This window comes from Equus quagga, chromosome 19, assembly GCF_021613505.1.
Source record: "Equus quagga isolate Etosha38 chromosome 19, UCLA_HA_Equagga_1.0, whole genome shotgun sequence".
Taxonomy (NCBI): domain Eukaryota; kingdom Metazoa; phylum Chordata; class Mammalia; order Perissodactyla; family Equidae; genus Equus; species Equus quagga.
This window is the reverse complement of record NC_060285.1, coordinates 13,248,417-13,262,702: the sequence shown is the minus strand read 5'-3', so window position 1 is coordinate 13,262,702 and position 14,286 is coordinate 13,248,417. Positions and strand designations below refer to the sequence as shown.

The 14,286-nt window shown below is 57.1% G+C and overlaps 1 protein-coding gene across 5 annotated transcripts in view; it reads left to right on the top strand.

Annotated features, from left to right (window-relative positions):
• The window catches only part of TOM1 (target of myb1 membrane trafficking protein), a 40,590-nt gene that overhangs the window by 9,789 nt on the left and 16,515 nt on the right, over positions 1 to 14,286 (top strand). For 3 of the 5 annotated variants that reach the window (XM_046646255.1, XM_046646254.1, XM_046646256.1), the window contains exons 2-7: positions 6,432 to 6,516; positions 9,152 to 9,247; positions 9,806 to 9,884; positions 10,839 to 10,988; positions 11,328 to 11,462; positions 11,600 to 11,746. In XM_046646255.1, the coding sequence (XP_046502211.1) occupies positions 6,432 to 6,516; positions 9,152 to 9,247; positions 9,806 to 9,884; positions 10,839 to 10,988; positions 11,328 to 11,462; positions 11,600 to 11,746 (692 nt within the window). The remainder of the gene's footprint in view (positions 1 to 6,431; positions 6,517 to 9,151; positions 9,248 to 9,805; positions 9,885 to 10,838; positions 10,989 to 11,327; positions 11,463 to 11,599; positions 11,747 to 14,286) is intronic. The other 2 variants (XM_046646257.1, XM_046646258.1) reach the window with 1 other exon arrangement.

Sequence of the window (14,286 nt, the reverse complement as noted above, 5' to 3'; positions counted from 1 at the left end):
CCCCCCCCCCCCCCCCACCGCCACTGCCCAGCAGACAGCCCCTTACTTCCCAGGGATCAGAGCTGGGTTGCTAGCCCACTTCTAGACCAGGCCCTGCAGAGGGTAATGGGGTCGTGCTCCGGGCAGGCGGCGGGGAGGGACGGCTGTTGGGTGGGCCAGGAAGTGTCCGCCACCGTGGGTCTTGGTGTGGTTCCACGCCTGAGTCCCTCTTGTCAGTGTTGGGTGTTGGTCTGTCCCCAGCTCCCGGCGTATGTCCTCTGTCTAAGCAGCCGCTTTTCTCTCCTCCCGCTGCCTCACTCCCTCCTGGACGTTCCCCCACCCTCAGGTCGCTTCTCCCCAATCCCCCAGACCGAGCTTCAAGCCTCTCTTCTCTCCTCTTCTCCCCATCACCCTGCACGGTTCACCAACTCCTTCTCTCAGCCAACGCCATTCCTCTCCCTGGGCGTCCCTGCTCCACCTGCCCAGCCTGGCGCCCCATGCTCTGGGCTTGGCTCAGATGGCACCTCCTCACTGGAACCTTCCGGCTCCCTCTGTGTGTGTTCAGCCCCTTCTCTCGGCTCCCGCCACACCCCAGCCTGACCTCAGTCATATCGCTGGTCACTTTGCACTGCAAATGTTTGTCCAGCTGTTTTCCCTTACCCCTTCAGGACCTCCTCCAGGGCAGGGATTCTGTTCTGCTGCGTCTTAGCCTCTCCAGCACCTGGCCCGGGCCTGGACACCTCAGAGAATGCTGGGGGGAGGGCGAAGAGGTGGGCGGGAGGAAGGCAATGAGAAGGGTGGGAGGAGGGGGCAGAGGGGATGGAGGCGGGGGGGGGGGGGGGGGAGAGGAGAGGCGAGCAGAGGGGTGCGTATCACTTACAGCAGATCCACACTTCATATTCTTTCCTTCGTAAATATCTGTGTGTCTCTAAAAGGTACAGAATAGGAATCGTACTTAAAAACAAACCAGCCTTGAGTACAATACCATTACACACTGAAAAAAATTATACAGATGTGTTCTTTAAAGACTGAAAACAGTAAATACTAGAAGGAAATCGCCACCCAGGTTCACTTTGGTTCCTTTGAGTGATATGAGTGGGTGACTTTAACGCTAGAAGGATGGCGTTCAGTAAATGTGGTCTAGAAAGAAAATGGCCATGCGCGCCCTCGCTGGGGTGGAGGCTCCCTAAAGGGGCCTGGGGAGCCACCCAGAGCTGACACGTCGTGTCGCTGTTTTCCTCATCATGGCCAGCTGATTCCCATTGTACCCCTCTCCCTGGGTGCCTTAGACTTGGTCCTCGTCTACGATGGGACTGGGTGTGCCAGGGCTGGCATTGGCCTTTAAGACAGTTCCTTACTGCCTACAAGCCATGTTTCATTGACTCTAAGACAGCATGAAGCATGAAAAGAAAAAACTGCTAACTGAGCTCTGACAGGTCATTTGTGAGAAGCGTCTAATATCGGAGGGATTGGGGAGTGGAAAAGGAGAGCCTAGGGTCAGTGAAACACGATGCTATTATCAGGGCGGGGAGTGACGGGTGATCGGCCTTGAACTGGAGCACGAGACAGTCTGGAGGCGCAGTCCTTCCACAAACGCTGAGCAAACTTCTACTCTCTGTCCCACTAGAGGGTCGGCCCCAGTGAGGCAGAGACGCAGAGATGTCCCCAGGAGCGGGAGTCCACCCTGGTCAGGTACAGATGTCCTTCAAGAGGGCGGAGCAGAATAAGAGCACACGGGTTTAGAGCCACAGGCCTGGCTGAGCATCCCCACTCCTCCACTTCCAGCCATGGGCATCAGCTGCCACTCCACCTGGTGGGGGCTGTGGGGAGGTGACACGAGAGGGGTACACCGAGCATCCTGCACAGGCTGACAGTCAGTGCATGCCAGTTGGATTGTCACTGGTAGTCATGATGTTGCTGTCAACACCAGCTGAGGAGTGACCCAGTTTGCCCAGTGGAAGGCAGCGCTGAGGGGCTGACACTGGGGTAGGGCCCTGACAGATGCGCAGGGACTCTCGCACTCATTTCCTCTTCCACGTCAGCCCATCCAGTCTCACAGCCCTGCTACTGTCTCAGCGCCTGGGCTTTCTGTCACAGCATTTGCACCCTTAGTAATGTCACAGTCACCTCCCACTGGACTATAAACATCCTAAGGGTAGGACCTGGTCATTTTTGCCTCCCAGTGTCTCCCTGGGGCCTGGACAACAAGTGTTGAGTATGTTTGAGAGGCACATAGCATGGTGGGTAAGAGCCTGGATTTGGGAACCAGGCTTCTTTGGGTTTGAATCTCTGCTCTGCAACTTACAAGCTGTGTGACCCTGGGCAAGTCAGTGACCTCTCTGTGCCCCTCAGTTTTTCACCTCGTCTTAAGGGCTGTGGTGAGGGGTAACTGAGTTGGCATGAAGTGCCGAGTCCCATGCTGAGTGCCCGGTGAGTGTGGTGGTGGTGGGGTCGTCGTCATCATCCTCCTCTGTGAACTGATGCCTGACTGAATAGAAGAAAGGCATTCCAGGCAGAAGCCCAGAAGCATGAAAGGACAGGGCCTGCAAAGGAGAACACAGCTGACCGTGGCTGAGGTCAGTCCCGCATGTCCCTCTCAGCCCCTGAGAGGTCAGGTTTCTGACCTGCAGGCAGTGGGGAGTCATGGACAATTTTTAGATAGAGAAAAGTACTGGTAGGATTTATGTTTGAGAGAAGAGGGTGGTGGTGCCGGTCCAGGCCTGGAGGAGGTGACGGGGCCTGGACCAGAGCTGTCGCAGTGATGATGAAGTCGGGGGCAACTCTGAGATTCGTCGAGCAGCTGAAATCCACTGGACTTGGCAACTGTCTGAATGTGCAGGGCTATGGGGAGAAGACCCCGGGCCGCTCCCCTCCCCGCTGAGCTGGGCAGGAGCTGGTCGTCGTGGCTCGCATCATGATGCTGACCACGGTCCCACCGAGCACCCACAGAAGTGGCCTCCTCCAGAGCACCTGTGGGAGCAGGCCTTCCCCTGTGACCGGGAGGGCAGGCTTCCCAGCTATTGGGGCTGAACAGGCCGGGGCCAGGGGCTGGGGCTGGAGCATCTTTGGTGGCCCCTCTTTCCTGTTCCCGGCCCAAGTCACAGCCATGGTACCCAGCAGTGACTCATCGCTGCTCGCTGCCTGACGTGGTACACACATTGTCTGGCCAAAAAATCTCGTCGCCCTGTGAGGCAGGCAGTCTTATCTGGGTTTTACAGATGAGGAAACGGAGACTCTGAGGGCTTGGATCCTTGCCCGTGGTCTCTGAGTTAAGGGGCGGGGGTCAGACTCACCCCACTGCAAAGCTGTGCCACAGCCCAGCCTCACTATGCCACCATATGGGCAGACTCTTGGGAGCTCTCCAGGGAGGTGGGTCTGCACCAGACCAGACATGGAGAGGACAGACCACTGGGCAGACAGACAGGCGCCCAGTGATCCAGATCCACAGGCCTGCCAGCCCTCGACAACAGCCCCAAGCCTGACGTCCTCAGGAGCTGGGGACCCGAGCAGAGCTCTGCCCAGGGGCTTCAAAGGCTACTGCCGGCACCCCCGAGGTCGGGCAGTCAGCTGTCATTCTCTTGGAACTGGTAACGCTTGTCACTGGTTTTTATTCACCCTTCTTAAAATAGCAAGCTGAGTTACTATTGCGGTTAAAAACAAAAACGAAGCCAGTAGCCCCAGATTCCCGTGGGTTTATGTTTCTGCCTTACTGGAGCACGCCCACCCCGTGCGAGTCTCTGTTAAGGAAGTCCCAGTTCTCTGCAGGCCTGCCGTCTGCTCCCAGACTGCGGGGAGCTGGCAGGACGCAGGTGGGCTGCGTCTGTCCGGGTCTGGGCACACCTTTCTTCTGCTGAAATTGGTCAGATGGATCTTGTCTCTCTGCTGCCTCTTCCTCCCTCCCTCTCCCCCTTCCTGTTTAGACTGACTGAAACCCCTCCATTTCCCTACACCCCCTAAAAAACTCCATCCTCTGAGTGGCTCCGCCCACTGCTGGTGCCCAGGACTAAAGAGCTTGCCAGCTGTGCTCAGATGGCCATCAGACGTGCGCTCCAGGTCCTTCTGCGCTCACTGATTCCCTGCGATGGCATGGCATTCCTCAGACTTACAAATATCCCAGCTGCCACCTTGACAGCCACTTGCCTTTCCAAAATGACCTTAATCCCTTTTCTCCCCTAGAAGAAAAGAGGTGCCCATTGTTATTAGTGGTTGCTGCGGGGTCACAAGGGGATCTGATTGAGGAACTGCTGAGAGGCCTGCAGGTGGAGCCAGGGGTCCGGGAGGAGGGGCAGATGGCCTGAGTGGTCCAGAGAACCTTTCTGGGAAAGCAGAGCTCCCTGAGCCCTGATGAGAGATGGAGGCGGTGGCATCCACGGCCAATCCTGCCTTACCACCATGTGCCCTCTCTGTGCCTCAGTCTCCTCATTACTAGATGAGGACAGTGATGGACACCTGAGGGCCATGAGGAGTCAATCACACTCTTCATGGAGACAGCTAACGGTGCTTGGTGTTACACAGTGTATAACTTGGGAAGTTAAAGTATTACTCCTGGGGAAGGGCATGCAGGCCAGGCTGAGCGCCAGGGAGCCTTTGCAGGATTTGGGGCACAGGAGGGACATGGTCACATTCAAGTTTCAGGAAGTTCACTCTAGGGCAGCACAGAGAATGGGGCAAGGCAGGAGGAGCTGAGGTGGGGTCGGTGAGAGAGGATGGGAGCCGGGCCGGGGCAGGGACAGAGGACAAGGTGGAAAGGAATAGGGAGGGTGGGGAGAGTCTGGAGCTGGAATTGGCAGGACTTTGGAGCCATTAGATGTAGGCCTGGAGTCAGGGTGACTGATCCTTCTGGGCCTTGTGACTGGGTCACTGAGACGTGGTTTCTGGAGGAGGAACAGGTTTTGAATGTTTGAGTAGCCACTGCCCCGGACCCTCCAAAGTAGGGCCTGGCCCCCTCTGCTCAGAGGGGCCCCTGTCCAGCTCTCTTTGGTCCTTCCCATGTGGCTCAGTAAGTGTGTGAGTCCCCAAGGGTGGGGAGTGTGGCACACGGAAGCCACACTCAGGACATAATTGTGGGATGAATGAGTCCACCTTTCAACCTTTTAAAGGGGCCCTTCCATCCCCTCCCCCAGCCATAATCTAGGGAGTAAAGCAACCAGCCCTGCTGCTGGGTCCCTCCCTGGAGGCCTCAGCCGCCTGCATGTGTCCTGGGCCACCCTGGCTTCCATCTGGCCTCAGAACCCAAAGTTGGGTGGAAAGGAAGTCAGGCCAACTACAAAACAAAGATCACAGAAGCCACAATTTTAGGGAGCTGACTGTGCCAGCCCAACCCAGGCATTGTCCTACAGGATGGGCCTGCCTGCCTGGCTAGAAGAGGGCCCTGCCCAGTCACACGGAGACTGCCCCCGCCCCGTCCTGACAGGCATGGGCTCAGAGCATGCCTTGGCCTCTTTGGGTACCATAGGGCAGGGACCGTGGCCATCTGACCCACCGTTGCATCCCCAGTGCCTGGAGCAAGACTGGCACATCAGTAGCTGTGCAACGAGTGAGGGGTCACTCAGCTTCCCAGAGCCTCAGCTCTCCCTAAAAATGTGGAACTAGACGGAGAAGCTGATTGCACAGTACTGTGAACGTACGAAATGCCACTGAATTGTACACTCGAAAAGGTTAATTTTATGTTATGTGACCTTCACCCAATTTTAAAAAAAGAACCACGCCCACTCTCTGAGCACCTATTTTGGGCCAAGTACCATGTGGAGGCCTCGTGCGTCATTGCCACTCTGCAGGGCAGTTGTGCAGGTGGCTCGGGGTCTACCCCGTCTGCAGACAGAAACTGGCTCAGAGGGGAAGTCGAAGGCCAGGCCACCTGTTGGTGACAGAGTCTGGATTTAAACTGCACCGTGTCCTTTCCTTCGTAGGCAGAGCATGTCTCTGGGAGATCTGAGAGGAAACGGGTTGCAGGGGGGGCCTCTGGGAAGCGGGGCTGGGGCGGGGGAGCAGACAGATTCACTCTCCATCGCATACTCCTTTAGAACCTTTTATATTTTGAATCATGTGAATGGTTACCAAGCCAAAGATAATAGAGAGTCAAAAAGGAACATTTTATTTACAAAAATAAAACAAAACACTGTCTTTATCTTGTCATGTCAGAAACAGTCACTGAGGGCAGGGCTGCTGGATTCCTGTCCCATGGATCCATTTGGTACTCTGAGCTGTGGCTTCCTCAGCAAAGAATGTAGGACTCCCTGCCTCACATGACTACTATAAGGGTTAAGGGACAAAGTGGGACACGTTTACACACTGCCTGGCCTTTGTCGGGTGCCCAGAAGGCATCCATTGTCCTCCCTCTTCTCCCTCTCTTCTCGCCCTGCCCCAGCTCACCACACACCCCCACCCCACTATTTGAGTTGTCCCTCTGGGACCCCTACACACCTCTGTGACTTGTGGTTTCTTCTCCTCAGAGAAAGCTACAGATGGCTCCCTGCAGAGCGAGGACTGGGCCCTCAACATGGAGATCTGCGACATCATCAACGAGACCGAGGAAGGGTAAGGGCCCTCAAGGAGAGGTCGGGGCGCAGCGGGGACGGCCAGCTACAGTGCAGCGCTGACTCCACACCCTGCCTCCTGCCAGAGAGCCCCCCTGAGTCGCCACTAATGCAGCTGTCAAGGCGGACCCCAGGTGTGCCCCTCAGTGCCAGGAGGGGCCGCAGGGGGCTGCTGGACCCCACTGTAGGCAGGAATACAGCACTTTAAACATTTTGGAACCAAGATCCAGTCCAGCCCTCTCATCAGATGGATGAGAAGCCGAGAGATATAACGTTCAAAGTCACACCAGGGGTGCAGCTGGCCTCTGGGCACTGCCAGCCCACACCGCCTCCCTCGGCAGCAGCCCAGCTGACGGGATCTTCCTAGGACGTCACCTGGGCAGCATCTTCCTAGGACAGGGCCAGCTGGGACTTGGAGAGTCAGGAGGCAGCCCCAGGCACCATTCTGCACCCTGTGAGCTGGGGTGGGAGTTAGGGACTCCCGCTTCTCAATGAGCAAGAACAGACTTTCATTTCCTCAAGATTGGGAACCAGCAGGGGTGCCAGGGGTCACGAGGAGAGCAGTGAAAGTGAAGCAGAACCGAGAGGCTAATCGGAGGCAGCCTGTGCCGAGCATTTCCAGGCCGCAGGTCCCTGTGCCTGCTCAGTGCCAAGGAGCCTGCCGAGGCACATACGTGGTAGGAGGGAGACGTCATGGTCTTGGCTCCTGACCTGCGACTAGCCGTCGCTGACCAGCTCTGTGACATTGGGCACAGAGTCTCTGGGTCTTTGTCCTCAAAGGCAAAACTTTTCCACCCTCCATCCATAAGCCCAAGTCCCTCGGGAGAGCAGGGAGGGGATGGAGGTCACTCTCCTTCCCAGGAAACCCCAGGGAAGGGTGGGAGGGGTGTGCAGCCACGACCAGCAGGAGGTGCTGTCAGATGAGGCTTGCCTCCGGGAAAATCAGGACCAGCAGTTGGAGCAGGCTCTTGCTGCTCTCTCCGCCTTTCACGGATAATCCAGCTGGCCCGCGAGGCTCCTCTCTCCCCGTAGTGCTCTGTGTGTAGAAGGGCAGGCTGGGAGCAGGCAGCTAGCAGGGAGCACCCAGCTCAAGCCCCAGGGAGGCTCAGTCAAGGCCAGTCAGGACAGCACAGTGGCCGCTGGGCACCTTCCAGCCGGGGAGCTGGGCGGGGATGCTCGCACCTGCGTCTGGACACGTAAGAGTCGAGGGTGAGAGTGGTGGGCAGATGGCAGGGCCACCAAGAGAAAGAACAAGAGGCAGAAAACCTCATGGAGCCCCTGAAGAGGCCTGGGGGCTTCATGAACGTCGGGGCTGAAAGTCACTGCTCTGTCCTTAGAGAAGCAGGTCCCCGTCTCCGTCGTAAACGTCGGAAGAACTGGGGCTCGGCTCACTCGGGTGCATGCTGTTGATGTGGGCACCTCCTGTGCCCAGGCACTGACGAAGCACCGGGGACCCAGGGTGACAAGGCAGACGTGCACCTTGGCCCCCCGAGCTTGTCGTCTAGACTTGAGTCTCTTGTCCACCCCTCTTTGTACTGTGGCCTAGCAGAGGCCACTTGTCACCCACTTTGTGCTCTAGCAGAGTACTAGACACACAGTAGGCCCACTGTAGTGGCACACAGGCCAGAACTGTGAGTCCCAAAGCTGCGCCCGTTCCCTGGGCCCCTCTGTAAGGAGTGGAGACGAGTCCCTTTGGAGAGCTGAAGGGGCTGCAGGTGAGCAGCCAAGCCAGGAACAAACCAGCTTCCCCTGAGGAGCTCCTAGCCCGAGGCTGAGGAGCTGCCCAGGGCGTTGACTTGAAAACTGCCCTCACTCTTCTGGGACAGGGTCCCGCCCTCTCAGGGGCCATAGTCTCTCCATCGCAGCCCTGACGGGCCTCCAGGCTCCGCCCCTCCCAGGGTCCATTGCAGGAAGCCTTGCCTGCCACCTTCACTCATGTTGGGGGACCTGTGTTGGGGTTCCCACCTCTCCTAACTTGCCCCTGATGGGGTCAGCACTGACAGGCAGGCAGACAGCAGGGCAGGCCCCAACAGCCAGTCGCTGGCCTAGGAAATGTTACTCATGTTCCTGCGGCATGCTGGGCTCTGGGAGGCAGAGTGTCGAGTAGGACGCTCTCCCTGTCCTCTAGGAGGTGTCGTCTTTGGTGGTAGGCCCTGGGCCAGTGGTAGGGCATGCCAGGGAGATGGAGGATGGGAGACACCATGGGCGAGGCGGGTTTTAGCTGGGCCTTCACCAAGTAGATGTGAAAGACAAGGGTCCACAAACACAGGCGAGAGAGGTCAGGCAACACTGTTCACACCTGCACGGGGCTGAGGGCAGGATGCAGGGGTGAGGTGCGGAAGGTGGCAGCGGTTACAGGTGGGACAGGGAGAGCAGGCTGCCCCCCACGCCTCCCAGGCTGCCCCCCCAAGGCCTTCCGGGCTCCCCCCGAACTTCGGTGCATCCACCCCCATTGCGGTGACCGCTGGGCCTCCTCAGCCCCTCCCTCCACCTTCCCCACCCTCTGGCCTCCTTTCAGTTCCTCCCCACCCCAGGGCCTGGTCCAGGTCCTGCCTCTATGGGAACTGCTCCTTCCCCGCCCCGCACCCCTGCACGCAGCAGGCTCCATCTCTCCTTTGCATCTCTTTCCTTTTCAGCTGCGATGCCACCTCCTCAGAGAAGACTTTACTGACCCCTCCCCCACCCACACCCACTCACTGTTACCGCAGGACCTGCTTACTTCCCTCACTTAGGTGGGTCTCCCTGGAACGTGTGACCCCTGAAAGCAGGGCTGCGTGGTCTTGTTCCCCGGTGTATGCACAGCACGCAGCATGGTGCTGGCATATGGGGAGTGGAAGCCTGGATGGATGGAGGAACTGGCCGGGGTGGGGCGTTAGGACTCTGCCTCCAGGTTATTGGTCCTTAAACTAGAGTAGGCGTAAGAAGCTCCTAGGGACATGATAAACCCACAGATTCCCCCATAGTCTGGGTTAGGGGTCTGGGGGGCCGGGATTCTGCGTTTTTGGCAGACACTCAGACCTCCCTGCACAGAGTTCCTGGTGCAGGAGGTGCAGGGAGCACATGGTGAGGATCCCTGCTAAGCAGCCACGAGCTACTGAGAGGACTGTGGAGGGGCAGGAAGATCAGCTGTGACTGGAACCGGGATGCACAGAAAACAGAGACAGGACACGGGGCCTGGGCAGTAGCAGCCATTCTCGCTCTCCGGTGCCTCCTGGCCGCAGGCAGCCATCCTCCTGTTGGATAAGGAGAGTCCGTGCCTCATCCCGTCCTTCCTTTGTCCTTCTGCCCAGTCCCAGAGATGCCTTCCGAGCAGTGAAGAAGAGGATCGTGGGCAATAAGAACTTCCACGAGGTGATGCTGGCTCTCACGGTGAGTGCCCCTGTCCGTCTGTCCATGGCAGGGCCATGTCCACTGGGGGTGGCCTCCCCCAGGCCCAGCAGGACTCCAAGCTACCCTCAAGCTCCTCTTCTAAGGGCTAGGAAGGAAAGGTCCATGGGCAGTGCTGCCCTGTCTACACCACCAGCAGACACAGAGTGGCAAGAGAGGACATTTTGGAAAAGTTCTCTCCAACCTAGTGACATGGGGAACAGACACCCTGAGGCCACATCCCTCCAGAACCAGACCTGGAGAGCCTGGTCCAAGGGACCTGTAGGGTGACATAGAAGTTCAGTGAACCAGGCCTCTGTGGGGTGGGGAGCCTGGAGGCCGAGATGGGTACTGATCAGCACTTGGGCACCCCGAAAAAGGAACATAAAACACATGCTGGTGGCCGAGGGCAGTCCTTGCCCAAACAGGCTGGGCCAGCCACAGGTGGGCATCCTGGCAGTCGGGGTGGGTGGGCTGGGGAGCAGGGCCGAGAACCCTCAGTCCCAGCCTCCCCAAAGCAGCACTTGTGTCCAGGGGAGTCCACTAAAGTGCCCAGCAAGGGCATCTCCTGCAGGGCAGCGGGAACGAGGGGTGGGCGTAGAAGGTTAAGTGGGGCCTTCCCTGGGCTGCAGGGCCACCGGTTGACTGGAGAGCCATCTCCCCTCTAGACGGTGTTCAGCTCAGAACCAGCATCAGGAGAGGATTCTGTGGGCACTGAGGCCTCTCGGCAAGGAGGCTCTGGCCTGCATCCCTCCCTCTGCCCACCCTAGCCCCATCCCCCAGGAAACCAGCCCCCGAAGCCCGGCATTGTCCCCGCTTCTCCCTGTTCCAGGGTCTCACTGCAGGAAGCCCCAGCCTCTGCTCAGCCCGGCTCTGGGATATAAGCAGAGTGCAAGGGTGGGCTCCTGGGTGCTCTGCCTCCTGTGACAGTGCTCACAGGCACCTCATGGCCTCCAGGTGTTAGAAACCTGCGTCAAGAACTGCGGGCACCGCTTCCATGTGCTGGTGGCCAGCCAGGACTTCGTGGAGGGCGTGCTGGTGAGAACCATCCTGCCCAAGAACAACCCGCCCACCATCGTGCACGACAAGGTGCTCAACCTCATCCAGGTGAGCACGGGGGTGGGGCAGGTGGACCAGGGTGAGTCAGTGCCAGCTCCCTTCTCGATGGAAAGTGCCAGGGCTGGGGAGAAAGGTCCCCCAGTGCTGCTCTCTTTCTGTTGGCTTCAGTCTGTTTCTCATTGGGGCCGTCTTGCTTGTCTGCTAACTGGATGTTCTGAGTGTGGGAGGCCTGTCGACTGGGCCTTCCTGTGGAGGGGCTGTCTGGGTGATGCAGTCAAAGGACCAGCAAGTCAGGGAAGGAATTTCTGCTCTCTGGGGGTGGGTAGACGGGTTCATGGGGAGACGGTGAGCTGTGGTTACCAGCTACGTCCCCTTGTCCCCTCTCAGTCCTGGGCTGACGCGTTCCGCAGCTCACCCGATTTGACAGGTGTGGTCGCTGTCTACGAGGACCTGCGGAGGAAGGGCCTGGAGTTCCCGATGACTGACCTGGACATGCTGTCACCCATCCACACGCCCCAGAGGGTGAGGAGACCCACAGATGGGAGCAGTGGGAAGGGAGGCAGGAACAGTCATCAGAGGCTGTTTCTGCAGCCACTTCCTATCAGCCCCTGACTCCCCGGGGGCTCACCGGCCTCCTGATCCTGTTTGTTGCCCTCTAGACTGTTTTCAATTCGGAGACACCATCAGGACAGAATTCTGCGGGCACTGACGCCAGTCAGCGAGGGGACTCTGGCCAGCACACTGCCCTTCTGTCCACCCCAGCCGTGCTCCCCAGTGACGCACCCATAACGCCAACCCCTGAGCAGGTAAACAGATGAGCCTGGGTCACAGCCACGTGGGGCAGGATGGTGCACATGTCAGGGAGCGGCCCCTATCACCACAGAAATTACCATCGAGGAGCCCCTGCTCAGTCATCCCAGCAGCCCCACAGGGTGTGCCTCAGTCTTCCTGTTTGGGAGATGAGGCTCAGAGAGAGAAATTCACTTGCCCAGAGCCACACAGCTCATCAGAGACAGTGCCAGAATTCAAGTTCACATCTATCTGACTTCAAGCTGGTGCTGTCTTGTTCTCTAAACCGTGTTCTCTGTGGAGGCCTTGGGCGAGCGCCAGGGAGAGGAAACACTCAGCAGGCGGCCCTTCAGCCACCACAGCTCCACTTTCCTTGTGTGGTTTGCTCGTGTGCTCACATAAGGTTCCATCTGAACAGAGGTTCTGGCTAAAAACAGTTTTAAAACATTTACACAAAAATGTTTTTAAAACCCTTGTGTTGCACCGTGATGCTTGCCACAAAGCCCCAAGAAGAAGATTTGAGGCGAAGTGTAAGGTTCGGGGCCTGCGGCAGGTTTTCCCAGGGACCCATGAGTGGCTTTGAAGGATCACCCTGCTCCAACCAGGCGGCACACCAACTTAGCCTCTGACCCTCAGTTTCTTCCTCCCAAAGTTGGAGGTAACCTGCCCGTTGGCCGAAAGCAGTTGTGGCGTGCCAAAGCCACTCTCCCCGCAAGGGACGTCCACAGCCGTGACTGGCATCGGCTGGGTGCTCAGTCATTTTAGGCTCGGCTATTGGGGTATGGGTCAAGGCCTGCACACTGTAGGGGCACCCACTTTTGAGGGTTTTACAAACTTCAGACCCACCACATCAGCTAAGTGTGAAAGTGCTCGTGAGAAAGACACAGATAAATGATGGAAATAGAAGTGAAACTTGACTTTCCAGGGTGCACCCACTGATCTCTTGTACAATATTGTTTGGATTTATAAACAGATAAACTTTACCAGCATCCTTTCACACCCTAACCTATTAAGAGAAACTTCTGTACTTTGTTATCTTACAGCAAGTTATGAAATCACCCCCCAGAGTTAAAATATTACTAGAAAAGTTTTCGTAACTGGGCAAATAATTAAAGGTGCATAAAAAATTATAAAATCTCCCTGTGATCCACAATTTGTCTAACCTGGTAAATGATTTTAACCAGTTTGCCTGAAGCCTAGCATCTGTGTGCGTGGAGATTCTGATTACGTCTACTACAAGTAGATTCTTGCTAAATGAAACTGAGTGGTGCATGTTTAATTACAGAGTCCCCTTTTCTCTCCTGGGACATGTTAAGACTTCGGCACGTGGTCATGTAACTCCTAGACTCCGCTGTAATTAGGTCCCATCTGGCCTGACACGCGGGGTTTGTGACCAGTAGTTTTTCCACTCACTTATACCAAGAGTGTTCATTAAATAGGCTACGGGTACCAACGTTTTCTGGGCTTGGAAGGTGTCAGTGAACCAGAGTAGATGGACTGCCCCTGTCTGCACTCCCACTTCTTCATCTGTAAAGGCTGGGGTGGTGGCACCTGCCTCGGCAGACTGTGGTAAAGGCTAACTAGCAGTGTACAGTAAGTGCTTAGCGCTTAGTAGGTGTTAGACAAATGGTAGCTGCTGTCACAGGCATCATGAATTTATGTGGTGACACTTATATTCTGAAATCATCTAGGTCACACGATTTAGAACGTGCCAACATTTCTCAAGATGTAGCCTGCTAAATACTAGACCCATGAGATGTTCCGTGATCAGAGGGTTCTTCAGCGGGTCACTTTGGGGAACTTCCATACTGGTCCCTTCCTGGACATCCACAGTATGCAGTGCTCATGAGGGGACTAGACTGCAGAGCCCACAGCCTGAGACCCTGGCCTTTCACCACCTCATCTGCTGAAGAGACCTTGAAGCTTGATTGATGATGATTCCCCAAGCCAAGACCTTGGAACCCTTTGATCATTGAAAACCTGCTAAGATCCCTTTAACAAGTGCTGAGTCTGAGTTTTGTACTCAAGGTGGGGGGTGGTACTGGGACTCATCCTTGGAAGAGCAGACCAGGAGCAAGACAAAATCCCGTCATCCTAGGAGGAGAGAGGGGTAATCCCGTCATCCCAGGAGGGGAGAGGGGTAATCCCATCACCCTAGGAGGGGAGAGAGAGAGAAATCCCTTGTCCTAGGAGGAGAGAGCGAGAAACCCCATCATCCTAAAGGGAAGCGGGCCTTCAGCTTCCCTTATCTTCCCTTGTGGGGAGCCGCCCTCCAGGGCCTCGTTAGCTGCTGCGTTGAACCCAGGGGATGCTGCAGCCCTCCTGCCAGACTCTGGTGTCTTCACCCTCAGCTCCTTTCCTTTCAGCCTCTCCCTGCACCAGGCTCCCCAGTTTGGAGATGGTAACGGTTGGTAGCACCTCTGTGTGGGGGGCCTATGTGGGGTGGGGGCAAGCCCACTTTGGGCCTCTTAGTGCAGGGCTGTGGCCCGGGATTCTAGAGAGGGTGCTGGCAAGTTGACTTCTCTGAGTGCCACACCCAGGGCTGGTGATGCCAGGC